Source organism: Anopheles ziemanni, chromosome 2 (genome assembly GCF_943734765.1).
Source record: "Anopheles ziemanni chromosome 2, idAnoZiCoDA_A2_x.2, whole genome shotgun sequence".
Lineage (NCBI taxonomy): Eukaryota > Metazoa > Arthropoda > Insecta > Diptera > Culicidae > Anopheles > Anopheles ziemanni.
The window spans coordinates 70,539,615-70,564,357 of NC_080705.1; the positions used below are offsets into that span (position 1 = coordinate 70,539,615).

The following is a 24,743-nucleotide window of genomic DNA, read 5'->3' on the forward strand; positions in this document are numbered from 1 at the left end:
TGCAATCCCCCAACCGTCTTTGGGATGACATCCAAATAGTTATTATCCATTTCGAGCGTTTTAAGATTCTTCAGTTTCGAAAACGCATCATCCGATAGGCTACGGAACCGGTTGTTGGATAGAGTGAGCTTGTTCAGAGATTCCACAGCCAACGAAATGCTTTGCAGATGATTTTTATCGAGGTTCAGATGATATAAATTTTCCAAACAGCTAAATGTTTCCGGTGCAACCCGAGTAAGCTTGTTATTCTTCAAAGAAACAGTGCTCAATTGTTGAGGAGCGCAAAAGACATTCTCTTCAATCGTTTTGATTTTGTTACCATCCAAAAATAGATCGGTCAATCGTGTCAATCCATCAAGTGAACCGGATTTAAGTGTTTCGATCTCATTGTTACCGAGGAAAAGCTCTGTTAAAAATCTCAACTTTCGAAACAGGCCTCCATCTATCGACGTTATTGCATTGCTTTTTAGGTCCAACAGTCGCAGCCGCTTCAATTTATCAAATGTACCCGGTTCGATGTGTCGCAGATTGTTATTTTCCAAATTCAGGTGTTCCAACTTGCCCAGATTTTCAAATAATGTTCCATTCAATGACTGCAACTTGTTGTGCTTCAATTCCAACGTTCTTAATTTCCTCAATGTTTTAAACAGATCGCTATTAATATACTCCAATGAAGTATTGCTCATCTGAAGTATCTGAAGTGAAACGGTGTTCAGGAACAATTCATTTGGTAAATCATTGAACAAATTATTCGTTAGGTCAATCTCCTCGAGTAGGTTGAGCGAAGTAAATGTGGCCGGTGCGATAGTTTTCAATTTATTCGAGTTCAACCGTAAGTTTGTCAGCTTCTCCAACGGTTTGAATGTGTTTAATTCGATCAGTGCGATTCGGTTCTTCTGCAGGTCAAGCGTGTTCAGCTGTGTCAAAGCGATGAATACATTACTGCTCAGCTTTTCGACTTGGTTGTTGTTTAGATAAAGTTCATTCAGCTTCTGGAGATCCGCAAACAAACCTTCTTCAAAGTTGGTAATACGGTTATGATCAATATGCAGCTCTTTTAGCTCAGATAATCCTTGGAACAGCTTCCGGGGCAAGGTTGTGATCAAGTTGTGTGATAATTTAAGCTTCTGCAAGCTAATCGCACCTTCGAAGGTAAAATTGCCTATTTTTGAGATCCGATTCATCGAGAAGTCGATCGTTTGAAGTTTACTGTTGTTCGTGAACATGTGGTTGTGTAGCTCGGAGATGAGATTATGTTCCAAATGTAAACCCATCAACCGTGAGGCCAGTGAGAAAGTTTCCGGTTGTACTCTCAACAAGTTCGAATGCCCGGCTTCAAATACTTGAATTTTCTCCCCATTATCAGCGAATAGGTTGGAAGGAATGGTTTCTAATCGCGACTCGTAAAACTGTACCTTGACCATAAACTGGTCTTCGGTTAGGACAAACTTAAGCGAATTCACATCCTCATTCTCATCGATTTGGCTAAGTTTAAAGCTGCACACAAAGCTATCACATTCGTGCGTTGTTTGGTCGAAACCGGCACATAGTACAATTAAACCCAACAAGCAAAAGGCAATCGAAAGTCTGAAAAGAAAGCAGTAAACCAACCATCAGCATTGCTCTAGTATTCACTTGCACTTCACCAGCAATCACTAATACTCTTTTCTCACTCACCTAAGTTTAATGTAACCCATTTTAACAACGATTTAACTTTTCCTTCTCGTTGCCAAAACGGAACTGAAGCTGCGTTCAGCATTTTCGCATTATTTAAGGCTAAAATTTTGCACACTTACCATTCGACACCTATCATCTTTGAAGCTGCCAAAAAACATTATCGCTCTTTCTTAAAGTCATTTGAAAGGCATCAGCTAAACGGAGCAGAGATTTCGCGAAAAAACATCTGTGTTTTGTGCCATGAATTACGTTTCCTTCGTAAAGTATCTTGCTTATCTCTGCTCTCAGTCATCTTACATAATAGCCACTCAATCACATTGCGCAGATACTTCAGTTTAGACTAGTTATGCTTGCTAGATGAATCGGAGCTGGGTCAGTGCAATCGGTCAAGGGTCAATGCGATCGGTCATGAGTATTAGTGTAGCTGATTTGGTTTCACGTGAATTCGATAGACTCGTGAAAGTAATAGAAGATTTTCATACTGTATTTCCATGTGGTGTAGTGTTTTGCCTTCTACCCAAACAGTTTCTTTCAAATCAAACCTTATTTTTAGGTAACAAGATAATTCCATTAGTCATGAAATGAAAAACATTCAATTGCAGATTAAACATATTTGTTATTTATTATAGTGAGTTTTATCCTGTCATTGTGAAGACAGTAGTCAGATTCTTAGATGCAATGTAGCTGAGTCTCCTTTCCTTCCGGCTTGAAAAAATATTCAATAAGAGATTGTTGCATCGGTGCTTCCAGGGTACGAAGGAATTCACACTTCCACTGAGTTCCTTCTAATCCGATTACATCAAGATCTTGGAATGCCACGAGCAGATCCAACATCGAGAATGTATCGAAACGGTTTCCTCCAAACACGAAGCGTTGCAGCGAAGAAAACTTTCCGTATGCGGCCAAATCAAGGCTCGTGAGATTGTTGTTCGAAATGTCCAGATAGGTGAGAGTGTCTTGTTCTTTGATTCTATCAGCTTTGATTCGCTGCACGTGGCTGTCCGATACGTTCAATCCTTCGAGAAGTTGCAGCTGCGAAGAAATACTCCCAATATCCAGCTCACTGAAGTCATTGTAGGAGGCATCCAGATAGGTCAAGGCTCCGAACTGCACAAAACTATCAAAGTTGGTGAACCGATTGCGTTCGGCGGAAAGCTGTTCTAGAATGCTAGGTGATTTTTCCGTTTGGTTTACTTCGATCGAGGACAGCTTATTATCGGCGACTTCCAATACACGCAAAGTAGGTGAGATGTTCAGCGATGTAAGCCTATTACCGTTTAAGCTTAGGATATCCAGTGTGTTCTGGAAACCGGTCGCCGTCAGATCAAACGTCACAAATTTGTTGTAACTCAGGTCGAGGAAATCAAGTACCCCTTTGCTGAATAGCTGAGGGTGCAGCGTGCTTAACTTGTTGTGGCTGAGGTAGAGGTTTCGCAACTGCGATACTCCGTCGAAAACGGCCGGATCGAACTGTTCGAAATTGTTCACCTGAAGATCCAGTGTTTCCAACGAGTACTGTTTACGAAAGATGCCATTCGGAAGCGAAGACAGTTGATTGTTTCCTAGATCGAGAGTCTCCAGCTTCTCGAGACTATCGAATATGCCAAGTGGTAGGTTCGTCAGGTTGGCATTGTGCAAGACCAAGCTGGTCAGTTTCGTTGTTTTGGTGAATAGCTCTTTATCCAATGTTGCCAATGGATTGCGCGAAATATCTAAGTGGTAGAGTTCAAAAACCGGATCAAACACTCCCGGCTCTAACGTTGACAAACTGTTGTTGAAAAGCTCTAGTCTTTGTATTTGTGTGGCATCCTTGAAGAAATGCGATGGAAGATTCCGCAGTTGCTTGTTGTTTGTGATATGCAACACATTCAACTCGCGGGTATCGTTGAAGAAACCTGACGTTAGGACTGAAAACTTTGTACCACCCATCGAAAGCATAAACAGATCTGCTTTATTCTGCAGCAGAGTAACAGGAAAGACCAAACTTTCGGCCGAAACGAAAATGTCCCTTACCCCATCTGGTAGACCACGAAAGTCTTGAATTTTCACTCCATTATCTTCCAAATAAAACCTGTTGATGTTCTTTACGCCATTGAAATCATTTTCTCCAATTTTGGAAAGGTAATTTTCTGATAGATTCAGCTCATAAATTGTCGAATTTGTTGCAAACGAGTTGGTTCCAAGATCGGTCAGGTTTGTGTTTTTCAACGACAGTTTCCGTACAAAGCCGCCCAGTCCGACGAATGTGTTATGCGTAATAATTGCCAAGGGATTACCATCCAAAACGAGATCCTCCAGCACATCATTATGCTTGAAACGGTTTTCCAATGGACCGGTGAGTCGGTTTCCCGACAAATCCAGTGTTTGCAGATATTTGATGTTAGCAAGTGCATTTTCCGGGAAGTCCTCTATGTCATTCTTGTCGAGTAATACATTCCGCAAATTGTGGTATTGGTCCAGTTCAACTCGTGCTATTCGGTTATTTGACAATTGAGGCGACTCTCGACATTGGTGGAAGTGATCTTGTTGTTCTTCAGTGTCAACGTGTTAAGGACTGGTAGTGCAGTAACCGTTTTCGGTATGAGCTCTAGATAGTTATCATCCATGGTTAGCGAGTACAGATTCGTCAGCTTCGATAACGCATCGTCCGACAGGTTGCGGAACCGATTGTTTGATAGATCGAGTTTTTCCAAGGTTATCACATCGATAGAAATGTTATGGAGACGGTTTTTACTAATATCCAGATCAGTTATTTTCAAACAGTTGAACACATTTGGTGAAACATGGATCAGTTTGTTTCGTTGGAGCGATAGAGTTCGCAACTCTTGATTGGCGCAAAATGCACCTCCATCGATCATTCTGAGTTTGTTACCATTCATGTAGAAATATTGCAAATTTGACATTCCATCAAGTGAACCGAGTTGTAGCCTTTTGATCTTGTTGTCGCTCAGGTAAAGTCTATTCACATTTTTGAGCTTCCCAAACATGCCACCATCGATCGACGTCAATCGATTGTGGTTCAGATCTAGTTCCTCCAAGTTCACCAAAGCGTCAAAAGTGCCCGGTTCGATGTATCGCAGCTGATTGTATTCCAGCGACAGGTATTCCAATCCCCGCTGGCTCTTGAATAACGCAACATCCAACGACTGCAGCTTGTTGTGTTCCAGTAACAATCTTTTCAATTTATACAACGTCTTAAACAAGTCAGGGTCGAGATGCTCGATCAAATTGTTCCACAGAAAGAGATTCTCTAGCGATACGGTTCTTCGGAACAACTCCTTCGGCAGTTGATTCAATCGATTTCGCGATAGGTCAAGAGTTGTGAGTTCGGGCAATGAAAATGTACCATTTTCGATATTGGCGATTCGATTCTCCCGTAAGTTGAGCTTTTCCAACTGTGGTGTTCCGACAAATACGACATTGGTTAATTTTCTATTTTGTTATAGCCCAGATCCAGGTCCTTCAGTTCCCGAAGGTCCTCAAACAAATCATTGTGCAGTTCCGCTAGGCGATTTTGGAAAATTCCCAACGATGAAAGACGCTTCAATCCTGCGAACAGTTTGCGGGGAAGTTGTTGTATATGATTGTGCCCCAGTTGAAGATTTTCTAAGTTGATCAATCCTTGAAAGGTGAACTCTCCGACATCACGTAACTGGTTGCTCCGAATTAGAATGGATGCCAAGTTCGTCGCATTGACAAACATGTAGCTCGGCAGTTGCCTGATGTTATTTCTATCAAAGTCAAGCTTTTCTAACGCGTGTGCCTGGCCAAATGTATCGACGTGTACTACCTTCACACCAGCCGAAGAAGCAAGCAGTTCGCTTATTTTGTAACCGTTATCAGCAAACAGGGATGGGGGAATGGTAGACAATGCTGAACCATACAATTCCACGATAACAGGGCCACTCTCAGCAGTAAGGAGAAACTTTGTCGAATTCCAGTTTTCATCGGCTTCCGTCAGCTGCAGTTGAAACCGACAATCGTTGTCATTGCACTCGTGCAAGATACTTGCAAAACATGTTGCAAGTAAAACACAAATAGCTATATATAAACTAGAAGAAAGGAAACAAAAGGGCTTTCTAAATCCACTTTTAGAAACTTTTCAAACACTTTTTTTTGCCACACTGTTTTACCTCATGTTAACGTTACCCATTTTTACACCGAACGTACTGCTTCCAATGGCAGACGTGATGAAACTAATGTGTCTTTGTACTATTCTTCCCGATGTCGAATACTGTCCACAGCTATATCAGTCTTTATTCAGTAACACGCAATCAACAAAAACCCGTATCAAGAACTTGTTTGGGTTAGTGGACTCACCTATCGCTTATTCGTTACGGGTCAAAAACGAAACATCAACTGAAGGAAATATTCTTGTTTGTTATTGTCAATATTTAGCGTAATGCGTGCCACCGTTCCTAATTACTACCAGGTTTGTTTTCCTTATTCCAATTTACGTCGTGTTTTTTTTTTTTTTACTCTAGGAACTAGGTCTGTTTCTTGAGGCAAAAGTAATGGATACTATAGCAATGAGATTTTTGGTGCGTGGATATTACGAGGGGGGCAGGGGAGAATTGTGGTCAATTTTTTTTTCAAGCTTAGCCTTTCCTTGATCAGTATGCAAAGTTGTGTTGCTGTGAGTGCATCCGCTTGTCTTTGAGAATTTTTCGAGTGTAGCGATTTTCTTTTTATCGGCGAAAAAATGAGACACACACCCCCCCAACCTCAAAACCGAACGAAAATGTTTTATAAATCAACAATTTTGTTCAGAATTCGTTCCTCCAGGATGGAGGACATACTAAAATTTCCACCTGGGGGATTTTAAGATGCTGAGGCAAAACAACGGATCTGTGGCGACGCTGGTTCTTCCACGGGACTGGGACCACGACAACGCACCTGCCCACAAAGTGCTGTCTGTAAGGTAGTTTTTTTACCAAAAATGGCATGACACCGATTTTTCCATCCTGCTGTCAATTGCATCTAACCTTTTTCTTTCCACATGAACCTTTTTTCCGTCATTAGATATTTCCACCTTTGCTAGAAGTAGTTAAAAAAAAAACAAAGACGCAGTTATCAAATGCTGTTTCTTTATTACAAACTGATCGATCGTGTCATAAAACAATGCAAACTTCTTCAGATTCCTAGACGCAACTTAACTGAGTCTTTTCTCCAGTCGGTTTGAAGAAATACGTAATAAAAGATTGTTGCATCGGTGCTTCCAGGGTACGAAGGAAATCACACTTCCACTGAGTTCCTTCCAATCCGATCGATTCCAAATTTTGGAATGCCACGAGCAGATCCGCTACTGAGAACGTATCGAAACGGTTTCCTCCGAAGACGAAGCGTTGCAGCGAGGGCAACTTTCCAAATGCGTCCAAGCCCAGGCTAGTGAGATTGTTGTTCGAAATGTCCAGATGAATGAGATTCTCTTGCTTGATGATTCCATCTGTTTTGATCTGCTGCACGTGGCTGTCCGATACGTTCAGCTCGCGAAGACCCTGGAGTTGCGTAGACAGGACGCCAAAGTCAAATACACTGAAGTCGTTGAAGGAGGCATCTAGATACTCCAGAGCTTTAAATTGCACAAAACTATCAATGCCAGCGAACCGATTGCGTTCGACGGAAAGCTGGGACAGAACGCTGGGAGATTCTTTCGTTTGGCTTACTTCGATCGTGGACAGTTGGTTGTCGTCTGCGGACAAAATTTCAAGGGTTGGTGAGATTTTCAACGACGTAAGGGCATTCCCATCTATGGTTAGGGTTTTCAGTATTTTCTGAAAACTTGTCGCTGTCAGATCGAACGTCACGAACTTATTGTAACCAAGATCAAGTTCACCAATTTGTAGCAGGTTACCAAATAGCTGAGGGGGGATAGTGCTTATCTTGTTGTGGCTGAGATTGATATAGTTCAACCGCGACACTCCATCAAAAACGGCCGGATCCAACTGTTCGATTGTATTTCGCTCAAGAGAAAGGCTTTCCAGGAAGTACTGCTTACGGAAGATTCCATTCGGAAGTGCGGAAAGCTGATTGCTACTCAGATCGAGGCTGACCAGGTCGTCGAGGGTGTCGAATATACCTATCGGCAAATTGGCCACATTTATGTTCCGCAACTTCAGCGTCGTGAGTCGGGTCGTTTTGTTGAACAATGTGCTGTCTAACGATTTCAACGGATTGTTTGAAATATCCAAATACTCAAGGACATACAGTGGATCAAACACTCCCGGTTCCAACGATGACAAGCTGTTGTTTGTGAGGGTCAGTTGCTTTAGGTATTGTACATTCTTGAAGAAGCGATGCGGAAGTTTTGAAAGCATCATGTTGTTGCTGATGGATAGTTTTTCAAAGTTTTTGATTGTGTTGAAGAAGAAATCCGTAGGCAAGCTGGAGAATTGAGCACCATACATATGAAGTTCGTACAGCCATACCTTGGTTTTTATTAAATTTTCAGGAACAATCCAACGGTCGGCCGAAATGGAAATGACCCGCAAAGTGGTTATATTTGTCAAACCATTCAAATTTTCAATGCTACCTTTATTATCATTTAAATAAAAGTAGTATAGCTCTCGAAAACTAGCTAGAATGGTTTCGTTGAAGTATGTCAAACTATTTCCGCTGAGGTCAAGTTCGTCAACATAATTTGTAGATTGCAGGGGATTATTACTGAAATCGCTTAGGTTGGTGTACTTTAGCGACAAATGTTGTCGACTGTTTGCACCTGCAAACGTGTTCTTTGTAATATATCCAAGTGGATTTCCATCCAGACGTAGATGTTTCAAGCTATAATTCACCTTGAACCGTTTTTCTAATGGTCCAGTGAGTCGGTTTCCCGCTAAATCCAGTTTACGTAACTCTTCGTTTTGCGTAAATGCATCTTCCGGAATTTCCTCAATATAATTGTTGTCAAGATATATTTCTTCGATTTGCTCGTACTTAGTTACTTCAACTTGTGAGATTTTGTTATTCGACAAGTACAATCTTTCTAAAGCCTGCAACTTACTTTCGGTTACTGATGTGGAATTGATCTGGTTGTTCCTTAGTGACAAACCAGTAAGACTCTGCAATCCCCCAACCGTCTTTGGGATGACATCCAAATAGTTATTATCCATTTCGAGCGTTTTAAGATTCTTCAGTTTCGAAAACGCATCATCCGATAGGCTACGGAACCGGTTGTTGGATAGAGTGAGCTTGTTCAGAGATTCCACAGCCAACGAAATGCTTTGCAGATGATTTTTATCGAGGTTCAGATGGTATAAATTTTCCAAACAGCTAAATGTTTCCGGTGCAACCCGAGTAAGCTTGTTATCCTCCAGAGATACAGTGCTCAATTCTTGAGAAGCGCAAAAGACATTCTCTTCAATCGTTTTGATATTGTTACCATCCAAAAAAAGATCGGTCAATCGTGTCAATCCATCGAGTGAACCGGATTTAAGTGCTTCGATCTCATTGTTACCGAGGAAAAGCTCTGTTAAAAATCTCAACTTTCGAAACAGGCCTCCATCTATCGACGTTATTGCATTGCTTTTTAGGTCCAACAGTCGCAGCCGCTTCAATTTATCAAATGTACCCGGTTCGATGTGTCGCAGATTGTTATTTTCCAAATTCAGGTGTTCCAACTTGCCCAGATTTTCAAATAATGTTCCATTCAATGACTGCAACTTGTTGTGCTTCAATTCCAACGTTCTTAATTTCCTCAATGTTTTAAACAGATCGCTATTAATATACTCCAATGAAGTATTGCTCATCTGAAGTATCTGAAGTGAAACGGTGTTCAGGAACAATTCATTTGGTAAATCATTGAACAAATTATTCGTTAGGTCAATCTCCTCGAGTAGGTTGAGCGAAGTAAATGTGGCCGGTGCGATAGTTTTCAATTTATTCGAGTTCAACCGTAAGTTTGTCAGCTTCTCCAACGGTTTGAATGTGTTTAATTCGATCAGTGCGATTCGGTTCTTCTGCAGGTCAAGCGTGTTCAGCTGTGTCAAACCGATGAATACATTACTGCTCAGCTTTTCGACTTGGTTGTTGTTTAGATAAAGTTCATTCAGCTTCTGGAGATCCGCAAACAAACCTTCTTCAAAGTTGGTAATACGGTTATGATCAATATGCAGCTGGTAAAGCTTAGATAATCCTTGGAACAGCTTCTGGGGCAGGGTTGTGATCAAGTTGTGTGATAATTTAAGCTTTTGCAAGCTAATCGCACCTTCGAAGGTAAAGTTGCCTATTTTTGAGATCCGATTCATCGAGAAGTCGATCGTTTGAAGTTTACTGTTGTTCGTGAACATGTGGTTGTGTAGCTCGGAGATGAGATTATGTTCCAAATGTAAACCCATCAACCGTGAGGCCAGTGAGAAAGTTTTCGGTTGTACTCTCAACAAGTTCGAATGCCCGGCTTTAAATACTACAATTTTCTCCCCATTATTATCGAACAGCGAAGAAGGAATGGTTTGGATTCGTGATTCGTAAAACTGTGCCTCCATGACAATATCCCTGTCTTCGCTTACGACAAACTTAAGCGAATTCACATCCTCATTCTCATCGATTTGGCTAAGTTTAAAGCTGCACAAAACGTTATTACAATCGTACGTTGTTTGGTCGAAACCGGCACATAGTACAATTAAACCGAACAAGCGAAACGCAATCGAAAGTCTGAAAAGAAAGCAGTAAACCAACCATCAGCCTTGCTCTAATATTCACTTGCACTTCACCAGCAGTCACTAATACTCTTTTCACACTCACCTTAGTTTAATGTAACCCATTTTAACAACGATCTAACTTTTCCTTCTCGTTGCCAAAACGGAACTGAAGCTGTGTTCAGCATTTACGCATTATTTAAGGCTAATATTTTGCACACTTACCATTCGACACCTATCATCTTTGAAGCTGCCAAAAACCATTATCACTCTTTCTTAAAGTCATTTGAAAGGCATCAGCTAAACGGAGCAGAGATTTCGCGAAAAAACATCTGTGTTTTGTGCCATGAATTACGTTTCCTTCGTAAAGTATCTTGCTTATCTCTGCTCTCAGTCATCTTACATAATAGCCACTCACATTGCGCAGACCCTTTTGTTTAGACTCGTTATGCTTGCTAGATTAACCGGAGCTGGGTCAGTGCAATCGGTCAAGGGTCAATGCGATTGGTCAAGAATATTATAGTAGCAGATTTGGTTTCACGTGAATTCGATAGACTCTTGAGAGTAAAGAAGATTTTCATACTATATTTCCATTTGGTGTTCTGTTTTTCCATCTGCCAAAACAATTTCTTTCAAATCACACCTTATTTTTCGGTAACAAGATAATTCCATGAAAAGATAATTAGTCATGAAATGAAATACATTCAATTGCAGATTAAACATATTTGTTATTTATTATAGTGAATTTCATTCTGTCATTGCGAAGACAGTAGGCAGATTTCTAGATGCAACTTAGCTGAATCTTCTTTCCTTCCGGCTTGAAAAAATACTCAATAAGAGATTGTTTCATCGGTGCTTCCAGGGTACGAAGGAAATCACACTTCCACTGAGTTCCTTCCAATCCGATCGCTTCCAGATCTTGGAATGCCACGAGCAGATCCAACATCGAGAATGTATCGAAACGGTTTCCTCCAAACACGAAGCGTTGCAGCGAGGAGAACTTTCCGTATGCGGCCAAATCAAGGCTCCAGAGATTGTTGTTCGAAATGTCCAGGTAGGTGAGAGCGTCTTGTTCTTTGACTCCATCAGCTTTGATTCGCTGCACGTGGCTGTCCGATACGTTCAATCCTTCGAGAAGTTGCAGCTGCGTGGAAATACTCCCAATATCCAGCTCACTGAAGTCATTGTAGGAGGCATCCAGATAGGTCAAGGCTCCGAACTGCACAAAACTATCAAAGTTGGTGAACCGATTGCGTTCGGCGGAAAGCTGTTCTAGAATGCTGGGTGATTCTTCCGTTTGGTTTACTTCGATCGTGGACAGCTGGTTATCGGCTACTTCCAATAGACGAAGAGTTGGTGAGATTTTCAGCGACGTAAGCCCATTACCGTTTAGGCTTAGGATGTCTAATGTGTTCTGGAAACCGGTCGCCATCAGATCGAACGTTATAAATTTGTTGTGACTCAGATCGAGGAAATCAAGTACCCCGTTGTTGAACAGCTGAGGGTGCAGCGTGCTTAACTTGTTGTGGCTGAGGTAGAGGTTTCGCAACTGCGACACTCCGTCGAAAACGGCCGGATCTAATTGCTCGATACCATTTACCTGAAGACCCAGGGTTTCCAACGAGTACTGTTTACGGAAAATACCATTCGGAAGCGAAGACAGCTGATTGTTTCCTAGATCGAGAGTCTCCAGCTCCTCGAGACTATCGAATATGCCAAGTGGTAGGTTCGTCAAATTGGCATTGTGCAAGATCAATTTAGTCAGTTTTGTTGTTTTGGTGAATAGCTCTTTATCCAATGTTGCCAATGGGTTACGCGAAATATCTAAGTGGTAGAGTTCAAAAAGCGGATCAAACACACTTGGGTCTAACGTTGACAAGCTGTTGTTGGAAAGCACGAGTCTTTCTATACGTGTGGCATCCTTGAAGAAATGCGATGGAAGATTTCGCAGTTGTTTGTTGTTTGTGATTTGCAACACATTCAACACGCGGGTATCGTTGAAGAAACCTGACGTTAGGACTGAAAACTTTGTACCACCCATCCAAAGCATATTCAGTTTTTCTTTGTTCCGAAGTAGAGTAAAGGGAAAACCCAAACTTTCGGCCGAAACAAAAATGTCTCTGATCCCATCAGGTAGACCACGGAAATCTTGAATTTCCACTCGAGTATCTTCCAAATACAACCTGTTGATATTCTTTACGCCGTTAAAATCATTTTCTCCAATTTTGGAAATGTAATTTTCTGACAAATTCAGTTCATTAAATGTCGAATTGGTTGCAAACGCGTTGGTTCCAAGATCGGTCAGGTTTGTGTTTTTCAACGATAATTTCCGTACAAAGCCGCCCAGTCCGACGAAGGAGTTATTCGTAATAATTCCCAAGGGATTACCATCCAAAACGAGATCCTCCAGTCCATTATTATGCTTGAAACGGTTTTCCAATGGACCTTTGAGTCGGTTATCCGCCAAATCCAGTGTTTGCAGATATTTGATGTTGGCAAGTGCATTTTCCGGGAAGTCCTCTATGTAGTTCTTAGCAAGATACACATACCTCAAAGTCTGGTATTGGTCCAATTCAATTCGGGTTATTCGGTTATTGGACAATTCCAACTGTTCTATCGCCTGCAGGCCACTCTCGACAGTGGTGGAAGTGATCTTGTTGTTCTTCAGTGTCAACGTGCTTAGGGCTGGTAGTCCAGTAACCGTCTTCGGTATGGCCTCCAGATAGTTATTATCCATTCTAAGCGTTTCAAGACTCTTTAGCTTCGAAAACGCATCGTCCGGTAGGTTGCGAAAACGGTTGTTCGATAGATCGAGTTTTTCCAAATCTCTCACTGCTATCGAAATGTTTCGTAGACGGTTTTTATCAAGATCCAGATCAGTGATTTCCAAACAGTTGAACACTTCAGGTGCAACATAGATAAGTTTGTTTCGCTGGAGCGATAGAGTTCGCAGTTGTCGATTGGCGCAAAAAACAGCTCCATCGATCGTCCTGAGTTTGTTACCATTGATGTAGAGATATCGCAAATTTGACATTCCATCAAGTGCACCGGGTTGTAGAGTTTTGATCTTGTTGTCACTCAGATAAAGTCTATTCACATTTTTTAGCTTCCCAAATATGCCACCATCGATCGACGTTAATTGATTGTGGCCTAGATTTAGTTCCTCCAAGTTCACCAAAGCGTCAAACGTCCCCGGTTCGATGTGTCGCAGCTGATTGTATTCGAGGGACAGGTCTTCTAATCTGCGCAGGCTCTTGAATAACGCCACATCCAACGACTGCAACTTGTTGTGCTCCAGCAACAATCTATTCAGTTTATACAACGTCTTAAACAAGTCAGGTTCGAGATGCTCAATCGCATTGCTCTTTAGAAGGAGATATTCCAGCGATACGGTTTTCTGAAACAACTCCTTCGGCAGTTGCTTCAATTGATTTCGCGATAGGTCAAGCGTCTTGAGTTTGGGCAACGGAAGTGTATCATTTTCGATTCTGGCAATTTTATTGTTTCGCAAGTCGAGCTCCTTCAACTGTGGTGTTCCGACAAATACGGCATTGGGTAGTTTTTCTATTTTGTTATAGCTCAGATCCAGGTCCTTCAGTTCCCGAAGGTCCTCAAACAACGCATCGTCCAGTTCTGCCAGGTTATTTTTGGAAAATTCCAACGATGAAAGACGCTTCAATCCTGCGAACAGTTTGCGGGGAAGTTGTTGTATTTGATTGGCCCCCAATTGAAGATTTTCTAAGTTGATCAATCCTTGAAAGGTGAACTCTCCAACATCACGTAACTGGTTGCTCCGAATTCTAATGGATGTCAAGTTCGTCGAATTGGCAAAGATGTAGCTCGGCAGGTGCTTGATGTTATTTCTATTGAGAGATAGCTTTTCTAGAGCGTGTGCCTGGCCAAATGTACTATTATGTACGGCCTGCACTCTGGAGTAAGAAGCGTCCAATTCACTTATTTTGTACCCGTTATCAGCAAACAGCGATTTTGGAATGGTAAACATAGCCGACCCATAGAATGTCACAGTAACAAGCTCGCTCTCAGAAGTCAGGTGAAACTTTGTCGAATTGCAATTCTCGTCGGCTTCCGTCAGCTGCAGTTTAAACCGACAATCGTCGTCATCACACTCATACACGGTACTTGCAAAACAATCGTTTTCATCACTGTCATCCTCGTTGGTTGCAAAACATGTTGCAAGTAAAACGGAAACACAAATAGCTATATATAAACTAGAAGAAAAGAAATAAAAGAAAAACACCTTCACTATTTCTTTCCACGTTCACTTTTCAAAAACTCCTTTTTGCCACAGTGATTTACCTCAAGTTTACGCTACCCATTTTCACTCCGAACGAACTGCTCCCACGGGCAGTCGAGATGAAACTAGTGCGTGTTTCGGCTGTTGTTAAGGTAATAAAGTTGAATACTGCCTACAGCTGTATCAGCCTTCGTTAGCAAAGAATGGAAGGGCTACGCGAAGAAAACCAAAAACCCGTATCAAGAACTTGTTTTTGTTAGTGGGCTCACCTATCGCTCATGTTTTAGAGGTCAAATAAAAAACAGAATCTTAACAAAACATTTCGCTTTTTCGTTAGCAAGGTTATGTCCCAATGCGTACCACCGGTCGTGATTAGCACCAAGTTCTTCTGATTCTGTTTTTCTTCTGTCTGTCGATTCTTGCTCCGGGATCATGGGTCAGCGACTTGTGCGAGAACTGGTTATCAAAAGAGATGTACAGATATGTGGTTGGTGGTAACAAAACTATCCCTATTGTTAGCAAATTGTTTTCGTTATAAGCTAAGCTTGTTCAAAGAAGTTTCTATATCATTAATATTTCAAACAAAGTTTAGAAAGTTAAACAAAGTTGTGTTGATGTATAGTCGCGATTGAATCGTTCGGAACACTCGCAAGTGGTATTATTAATCAATAAGGTGACGATGCCTTACTTCGAATATCTTCGCCTCGTCTTTTAGCTGAAATGTTGAAATTTTGAAATAAAAAAAGAGACTCTTAGTTTAAGTAAAGTAGTCATTTTATTTGTTTATTTTTTCAAGTCAATTCTTTAGAAGCAGCAAAGCCCGTTTACTTCCTTGGCGCAACCACTCGGCTCATCTTCTTGGGGTTTGAAAACATACTCAACGAATGATTCCTTCATCGGTGCTTCCAAACTACGAAGAAAATCGCACTTCCATTGTTGTCCCTCCAGTCCGATCGATTCCAGATCTTGGAATGCCGCGAGCAGGTTCGAAATTGAGAACGTATCGAAATAGTTTCCTCCGAAGATGAAGTGCTGCAACGAGGGGAACTTTCCAAAAACGCCCAAGTCCAGGCTGGTGAGATTGTTGTTCGAAATGTCCAGATGAATGAGATTATCTTGCTTGATGATTCCATCAGTTTTGATCTGCTGCACGTTGTTGTCCGATACGTTCAGCTCGCGAAGACCCTGGAGCTGCGTGGACAGGGCACCAAAATCAAACGCAGTGAAATTGTTGAAAGAGGCATCCAGATATACTAGGGTTTTAAACTGCACAAAACTGTTCAAGTTTGTGAAACGATTGCGTTCCACGGAAAGGTGGTTCAGAACACTCGGAGACTCTTTCGTTTGGTTCACCTCGATCGAGGACAGTTGGTTATCGACTGCGGATAAAATCTCAAGGGTTGGTGAGATTTTCAGTGACGTGAGACCATTGTTGTCCAGTCCTAGGGCGGAAACTGTATTCTGAAACGCTGTCGCAGTCAGATCGAACGTCACGAACTTGTTGTAACCCAGATCGAGCACCTGAATTTGCACGAGGTTGCTGAACAGCTGAGGGTGTAACGAGCTTAATTTGTTGTGAGCGAGATAAATTACATTCAGCCGCGAAACTCCATCGAAAACGGCCGGATCCAACTGCTCAAAGCTATTTCCCTCCAGGGAAAGATACTCCAGGAAGTACTGCTTGCGGAAGATTCCTTTCGGAAGTGTGGAAAGCTGATTGCTACTCAGATCGAGTTGGGTCATATTGTCGAGGCTATCGAATATTCCCAATGGCAGGCTTGTCAGATTTATATTTCGCAGCTGCAATTCCTTTACGCTGTACGTCTTGGTGAACAGGTCCTTGTTCAATGTTTTCAGTGGATTCTCCGAAATATCCAGCGACTCAAGTAGAGCAAGGGGATCGAACACTCCGGGCTCCAAGGTCGAGAGGCTATTATTTGACAGCGTAAGCTCCTTGAGGTAAGGTACATCCTTAAAGAAGTTCGCTGGAAGTCGCTTGAAGTTTTTGTTATCAGAAATTGCTAGCGTTTTCAAGGATCTGGGCGAGTGTAGGAAGTCCGCAGGCAAGCTGGCGAATCGAGCACCCTGAATATATAGCTCCTGCAGTATTCTCTTGTTGCTGAGCAGATTCTCAGGAACGTCCCAGTTTACTGCTGAAAGCGAAAGTTCTTTGATTTCTGCCACCGCCGCAACTCCTCCCAAATCCTCGAAACCTTTTTCGTTATTACTTATGTAGAGTTCGCGTAAACGTTTGAAGTGATCGAGGACATTGGTTGAGATGGCCGTGAATTTATTGTCCGATAAATCTAAGTTATCAAGCGATTTGAATGCGTCGAACAGATGGGTGTCGATTTTCGCCAGACTGATATTTTCCAACGATAGCTCATTGAGCTCTGCCAAACCGTTAAACGTTTCGAACGTCAGGTCTCCGAGCGGATTGTGGTCTAACTCGAGTGTTTCCAACTTCCAAAGATGGCTGAAACTATTGTTCAGCGGACCGGTAAGCCGATTATTTGCCAAACCTAACGTGGTGAGACGCAGGTTGAATTCAAAAGCGTCCGGCGAAATACGTTCAATACGGTTGTTGTCCAGGTGCAGCGTGTTCAAGTTTTTGTACTGCTTGACGTCAATGGTCTCGATTTCGTTGCCGGACAAGAGTAGTTCCTCCACCGACTCCAAGCCACCGGAAGTCGCGCTGGATTTAATATTGTTATTGGCCAAAGTTAAATATTTAATCTTCGGCAGAGTGGTTACAGCTTTCGGTATGGCCTTCAAATAGTTGTTGTCAATGTTCAAATTCGCAAGGTGTGTATTATTGGCAAATGCGTTATCCAATAGTTCACTGATACGGTTGCTGTCTAGATCCAACAAATCGAGATGGCGAAGGTTGGCCAAAGAAGTTGAAATATTGCGAAGCCTATTAAAACTTAGGTCCAGGGTTTTCAACCGTTGAAGAGGTGCAAACGTTTCTGGATCGATGTAAGTAAGCTTGTTTCCTTTTAGCATAAGTGTACGCAGGAACTGTTGTTTCGAGAAAACGCCCTTAGGAAGCGCTTTGATACCGCAGTCGTCCAGTGTGAGAATTTTGATCTGATGCGGCTCAAGGAAATTTTCGTCGATCAACTCGATCTCGTTATTATCCAGGTAGATCTCTTTCAATCTGGTCATCCCATCGAACGAACCAGCTTTAAGGGCACTGATATGGTTGTTTTTCAGGAACAGCTTCTCGATCTTTTTGTTCTTTCGGAACAGCCCTCCTTCGATGGACTTTATTCCATTATCGTTCAAGTCTAGCACTTCTAAATTTTTCAAATCATCGAACGTACCTGGTACGATGTGCTCTAGAGCGTTGTTCTCCAACAGCAAGGTGTCCAACCTTTTCAGATTCCTAAACAACGCTCCCTCTAACGACTGCAGATTGTTGTTCTCTAACTCAAGCTCCTCCAACTTTTGTACGTTAGCAAAAAGATCGCGATCAAACTGCTCGATCGTATTATTCTTCATCTTTAGCTCCACAAGCGAAACGGTGTTGCGGAACAACCCTTTCGGTAGATCTTTCAAATAATTGTCCGTTAAGTCGAGGTCGTACAGCGAGATCTGCGATACAAACGTTTCCGGTGCAAGCTCCTTCAGATTGTTCGACAGCAGCCACAGATATTTCAGCATTGGCAGGGGTTCGAAAGCATTCTTTTCGATCGTTGAGATGCGGTTGTTCTGCAGTGCAAGTTTTCTCAGCAAAGGCACTCCGACGAATGCATTATTGGTGAGTTTTTCAATGTAGTTAAAGCTCAGGTACAACTCAGTGAGCTGGGCAAGATCCTCAAACAAACCGTCCTCCAACACCGAGATGCGGTTGCGATCAATGTTCAAATCGGTGAGATGACTCAGTCCGGCAAACAGCTTCCTTGGAAGAACACTAATCTTGTTGCGGGACAGCCGCAGTTCCTTCAGGTTCGTCAACCCGCGGAACGTGAACTCACCAACGTTGACGATCCGATTGCTTGCTACATTGATTCTCGTCAGGGTGGAAATATTGCCAAACAGGTCATTTTGCAGCTCCGAAATGCGATTTAGCTGCAAGCGCACGATTCTCAATTCACGCGCATTGGCAAACGCTGCCGGCGTTACAAACTGCACATCGGATTCGCTCGCGTCCAAGATTTCAATCTTGTCCCCATTTTCGCCTAACAGTGCAGGGGGAATAGTAGAAATTTCCGAATTGACGAACGAAAACTCAACCAAACCGCTCTCGACGGTGAGCTGAAACTTCGCCGAATTGATATCGCCCTCCAACTCCTCTTCTCGTAGCTCCAGTGTACATTCGTTCTCATCACACTCAAACACGTCCTCCGCAAAGCTAGGCCCTACAACACAGAGCATCAGCAATGCCACCGAGAGGCTAAAAGCAACGAAAAGGGGTCATGTAAAAGCACTTGAGGAACCAACCTAACGTTTCTACTATTCACAAAACAAAGTGTACCTCCTCATGAAGGATCCCATCGTTGCAGGCATTCCTCTTTACGGACAACTTCTGGGCCTAAACACACAACACACTTCACCGTCTCGCAACCGAAACGGAACTGATGAGCCTTCTGCAGCTGCCTGCAGTAAAAATACACGAATTCGATTGACCTTGACTCATATCAGCGTCAACGCTCACATTTATTTATTTCTTCACTGTATGTTGTAACAGGTTTGCATCAGGTCGTTCCTACCAAAATCTTCCATCATTCCTCTTTTTGGCCGTTTTGCATGATTAACACCCGGTGCCTATCTATCACGTTGTTTTTTTTCTGCCCAACCGAATCTTTACCAGTGGGACTAATCTTTCTTGCGTAACCTTTGGCATTACCGGCATCGTGCTACAAACGAGTTCTGGTCGCCGTTTTCACGACTCCCTATCGCGTCGAGTACCATCTGCACCGAATTGCAAAGCAATTCATTGTCTGTTCGTCTGGTGTGTGCTTGATAAATGAGCAGCATCATTGGAGGAATAAAAAACGGGTCTAACGATAACCCGACCCGATGGCATGAGACTGCTAAGGCAAAGCAAAAGATCGCGCAAAATTCTTATCGCTCCCAGTGAGCTGCATCATTTTGCACACGAAGTTCTGTTGGACCTGTGCTTTATTGCTACAAAAAAAATGTTTTAGTCCAAACAATAACTACCAGCTTATATTTAATAGTTTTGTAATTAGGAAAGCGAATTTTTTATTCATCTTATTCATTTCACATAGGGACACGTTTCACTCACAGCATCGTGGGTTTCAGTAAACACTTTACTTACAGAACAAATTATCAATCCTCCCAATCGTGCACGGCTTGTCATCGTCGATGTCTTGATGCCAGAAACGCCCATCTAGGAAATCGGGATCCCACGCCGTTCCATCCAGCCCGATCATCTCCAGATCGCTGCCTCCAAAGATGAAGCTCTCCACCACCGGGAAGTGCCGGTACGCGTCCATTTCGGGGCTGCCCAGTTTGTTGTGCGAAATGTCGAGCAGCTCCAGAAACGCGTGCATTTCGAGCTCGTACTGTACGAGGCGTACAACGAACGAGAAGAACTGGTTATCAAAAGAAATACGTGTTTGCAGAGGGATATTGTTAGCAAACTGTTTTCGTTACAAGCTACACTTGCCCAAAGAAGTTTTAGTTTCATCAAAATTTGAAACATTGGGGTGCCCATGGCGCAGCGGTAGCGCGAGGAAACAGCACACCACAAGTGTGAGATCGAATCACGAGTCTTGTACCCTTCCGTAATACGAATGGTAGACCTCCTATAATATACCGTCTTTCGTTCACATAAACTCTCTTCGGAGAGAGACCTCTTCCTACTAGGGGATGTCGTGCCACATTTAAAAACAGTTAAAACAAAGTTTTGTTGACGTATAGTCACGATTGAATTGTTCGGAATACTCTCAAAATTGCAGAAGTTGGCGATCGCCAACTATTGTACAGATGGTATTATTTATCAGTAAGGTATTTATGGCTTATTTCGAATATCTTCGCGTCGTTTTTCTGCTAAATTGTTAATCATTCTAAAGTTAAGCATAAAAACAGAGGCGCTTAGTTTGAGTATGGTAGTCATTTTATTTATTTTTATTTACAAGTCAATTCATTAGAAGCAGCAAAGCCCGTTAACTTCCTTGGCGCAACCATTCGGCTCATCTTTTTGGGATTTGAAAACATACCCCACGAACGATTCCTTCATCGGTGATTCCAAGCTGTGAAGAAAATCACACTTCCATTGTATTCCCTCCAGTCCGATCGATTCCAGTTCTTGGAATGCCGCGAGCAGGTTCGAAATTGAGAACGTATCGAAATAGTTTCCTCCGAAGATGAAGTGCTGCAACGAGCGGAACTTTCCAAAAACATCCAAATCCAGGCTAGTGAGATTGTTGTTCGAAATGTCCATATAAATGAGATTATCTTGCTTGATGATTCCATCGGTTTTGATCTGCTGCACGTTGTTGTCCGATACGCTCAGCTCGCGAAGACCCTGGAGTTGTGTGGACAGCACGCCAAAATCAAACGCAGTGAAATTGTTGAAAGAGGCATCCAGATTTTCTAGGGCTTTAAACTGCACAAAACTGTTCAAGTTTGTGAAACGATTGCGTTCCACGTAAAGGTGGTTCAGAACGCTCGGATACTCTTTCGATTGGTTCACCTCGATCGTGAACAGTTGGTTATCGGTTGCGAACAAACCCTCAAGGGTTGGTGTGATTTTCAGTGACGTGAGGCCATTGTTGCCCAGTCTTAGGATAGAGACTTTATTCTGGAAAGCTGTTGCAGTCAGATCGAACGTCACGAACTTGTTGTAACCCAGATCGAGCACCTGAATCTGCACGAGGTTGCTGAACAACTGAGGGTGTAGCGAGCTTAATTTGTTGTGAGCGAGATAAATTACATTCAGCCGCGAAACTCCATCGAAAACGGCAGGATCCAACTGCTCAAAGCTATTACCCTCCAGGGAAAGATACTCCAGGAAGTACTGCTTACGGAAGATTCCTTTCGGAAGTGTGGAAAGCTGATTGCTACTCAGATCGAGGTGGGTCATATTGTCGAGGCTATCGAATATTCCCAATGGCAGGCTTGTCAGATTTATATTTCGCAGCTGCAATTCCTTTACGCTGTACGTCTTGGCGAACAGATCTTTGTTTACGGTTTTCAGCGGATTCTCCGAAATATCTAGCAACTCAAGTAGAGCAAGGGGATCGAACACTCCGGGCTCCAAGGTCGAGAGGCTATTATTTGACAGCGTAAGCTCCTTGAGGTAAGGTACATCCTTAAAGAAGTTCGCTGGAAGTCGCTTGAAGTTTTTGTTATCAGAAATTGCTAGCGTTTTCAAGAATCTGGGCGAATGTAGGAAGTCCGCAGGCAAGCTGGCGAATCGAGCACCCCGAATATATAGCTTCTGCAGTATTCTCTTGTTGCTGAGCAGATACTCAGGAACGTCCCAGTTTACTGCTGAAAGCGAAAGTTCTTTGATTTCTGCCACCGCCGCAACTCCTCCCAAATCCTCGAAACCTTTTTCGCTATTACTTATATATAGTTCGCCTAAACGTTTGAAGTGATCGAGGACATTGGTTGAGATGGCCGTGAATTTATTGCCCGATAAATGTAACTTATCAAGCGATCTGAATGCGTCTAACAAATGGGTGTCGATTTTCGCCAGACTGATATTTTCCAACGATAGCCCATTGAGCTCTGCCAAACCGTTAAACGTTTCGAACGTCAGGTCTCCGAGTGGATTATTTTTTAAATCAAGTCCTTCCAACTTCCAAAGATGACTGAAACTATTGTTCAGCGGACCGGTAAGCCGATTATTTGCCAAACTCAACGAGGTGAGACGCAGGTTGAATTCAAAAGCGTCCGGCGAAATACGTTCAATACGGTTGTTGTCCAGGTGCAGCTTGTTCAAGTTTTTGTACTGCTTGACGTCAATGGTCTCGATTTCGTTCCAGGACAATTGTAGGAGCTCCACCGACTCCAAGCCACCGGAAGTCGCGCTGGATTTAATATTGTTATTGGCCAAACCTAATACTCTCATCTTCGGCAGAGTGGTCACAGCCTTCGGTATGGCCTTCAAATAGTTATTTTGAAGGACCAAAACCGTAAGGTACGTAGTGTTTGCAAATGCGTTATCCGGCAGCTCGCTGATACGGTTGCTGTCTAGATCCAACACATCGAGTTGACGAAGGTTGGCCAAAGAAGTTGAAATATTGCGAAGCCTATTAAAACTTAGGTCCAGGGCTGTCAACCGTTGAAGAGGTGCAAACGTTTCTGGATCGATGTGAGCAAGCTTGTTTCCTTTTAGCGTAAGTACTTTCAGGAACTGTTGTTTCGAGAAAACGCCCTTAGGAAGCGCTTTGATACCGCAGTTGTCCAGTGTGAGAAGTATGATCTGAAGCGGATCAAGGAAATTTTCGTCGATCAACTCGATCTTGTTATTATCCAAGTAGATCGCCTTCAGTCCGGTCATCCCATCGAACGAACCAGCTTTAAGGGCACTGATATGGTTGTTTTTCAGGAGCAGCTTCACGATCTTTTTGTTCTTTCGAAACAGCCCTCCTTCGATGGACTTTATTTCATTATCGTTCAAATCTAATATTTGTAGATTTTTTAAATGATCTAACGTGCCTGGTACAATGTGCTCTAGAGCGTTGTTCTCCAACAGCAAGGTGTCCAACTTTTTCAGGTTCTTAAACAACCCACGCTGTAACGATTGCAGGTTGTTGTTCTCCAACTTAAGCCGCTGTAACTTTTGCACGTTAGAAAAAAGATCGCGATCAAACTGCTCTATCGAATTATTCTGCATCTTTAGCTCCACAAGCGAAACGGTGTTGCGGAACAACCCTTTCGGTAGATCTTTCAAATAATTGTCCGTTAAGTCGAGATCGTACAGCAAGATCTGCGATACAAACGTTTCCGGTGCGAGCTCCTTCAGATTGTTCGACATCAGCCAAAGATGTTTCAGCAACGGCAAGGGTTTGAACGCATTCTTTTCGATCGTTGAGATGCGGTTGTTCTGCAGTGCAAGTTTTGTCAGCAAAGGCACTCCGACGAATGCGTTATTGGTGAGTTTTTCAATGTAGTTAAAGCTCAGGTACAACTCAGTGAGCTGGGCAAGATCCTCAAACAAACCGTCCTCCAACACCGAGATGCGGTTGCTATCAATGTTCAAATCGGTGAGATAACTCAGTCCGGCAAACAGCTTCCTTGGAAGAACACTAATCTTGTTGCGGGACAGCCGCAGTTCCTTCAGGTTCGTCAACCCGCGGAACGTGAACTCACCAACATTGACGATCCGATTGCTTGCTACATTGATTCTCGTCAGGGTGGAAATATTGCCAAACAGGTCATTTTGCAGCTCCGAAATGCGATTTAGCTGCAAGCGCACGATTCTCAATTCACGCGCATTGGCAAACGCTGCCGGCGTTACAAACTGCACATCGGATTCGCTCGCGTCCAAGATTTCAATCTTGTCCCCATTTTCGCCTAACAGTGCAGGGGGAATAGTAGAAATTTCCGAATCGACGAACGAAAACTCGACCAGACCGCTCTCGACGGTGAGCTGAAACTTCGCCGAATTGATATCGCCCTCCAACTCCTCTTCTCGTAGCTCCAGTGTACATTCGTTCTCATCACACTCAAACACGTCCTCCGCAAAGCTAAGCCCTACAACACAGAGCATCACCAATGCCACCGAGAGGCTAAAAGCGACGAAAAAGGGTAATTTAGAAACGCTTGTGACACCAAACTCACTTTCATACTGTTCACAAACAACGTGTACCTCCTCATGAAGGATCCCATCGTTGCAGGCGTTCCTCTTTACGGACAACTTCTGGGCCTAAACACACAACACACTTCACCGTCTCGCAACCGAAACGGAACTGATGAGCCTTCTGCAGCTGCCTGCAGCAAAAATCAGCGCCAACGCTCACATTTATTTATTTCTTCACTGTATGTTGTAACAGGGCATCAGGTCGTTCCTACCAGTATCTTCCATCATTCCTTTTTTTGGCCGTTTTGCATGATTAACACCCGGTGCCTATCTATCACGTTCTTTTTTCGGTCCAACCTGTATCTTTACCAGTGGGACTAATCTTTCTTGCGTAACCCTTGGTATTACCGGCATCGTGCTACAAACGAGTTCAAGTTGATGTATTCACGACGTT

The 24,743-nt window shown here is 42.9% G+C and overlaps 2 protein-coding genes across 2 annotated transcripts; both read right to left on the reverse strand.

The window, feature by feature from the left end:
• Window positions 1-15,369: 15,369 nt before the first annotated feature.
• LOC131294224 (protein artichoke-like) lies at window positions 15,370-20,087 on the reverse strand. Its single transcript, XM_058322269.1, has 2 exons — window positions 19,885-20,087; window positions 15,370-18,964 (listed from the first exon to the last, which is right to left on the reverse strand). Exons 1-2 carry the CDS (start codon window positions 20,085-20,087, stop codon window positions 15,370-15,372), a joined length of 3,798 nt encoding a protein of 1,265 aa, XP_058178252.1.
• A 596-nt stretch (window positions 20,088-20,683) lies between these two features.
• On the reverse strand, window positions 20,684-24,378 carry LOC131294225 (protein artichoke-like). Its single transcript, XM_058322270.1, has 2 exons — window positions 24,359-24,378; window positions 20,684-24,278 (listed from the first exon to the last, which is right to left on the reverse strand). Exons 1-2 carry the CDS (start codon window positions 24,376-24,378, stop codon window positions 20,684-20,686), a joined length of 3,615 nt encoding a protein of 1,204 aa, XP_058178253.1.
• Window positions 24,379-24,743: the final 365 nt, after the last annotated feature.

Coding starts and splice junctions, on each gene's coding strand:
- LOC131294224 (XM_058322269.1), bottom strand. CDS start 20,087: ATGCACGCGTTTCTGGAGCTGCTCGACATTTCGCACAACAAACTGGGC. Junction 18,965..19,884: donor GACATCGACGATGACAAGCC/GTGCACGATTGG, acceptor CGTTGCTTTTAG/CCTCTCGGTGGCATTGCTGA.
- LOC131294225 (XM_058322270.1), bottom strand. CDS start 24,378: ATGGGATCCTTCATGAGGAG. Junction 24,279..24,358: donor ATGGGATCCTTCATGAGGAG/GTACACGTTGTT, acceptor CGTCGCTTTTAG/CCTCTCGGTGGCATTGGTGA.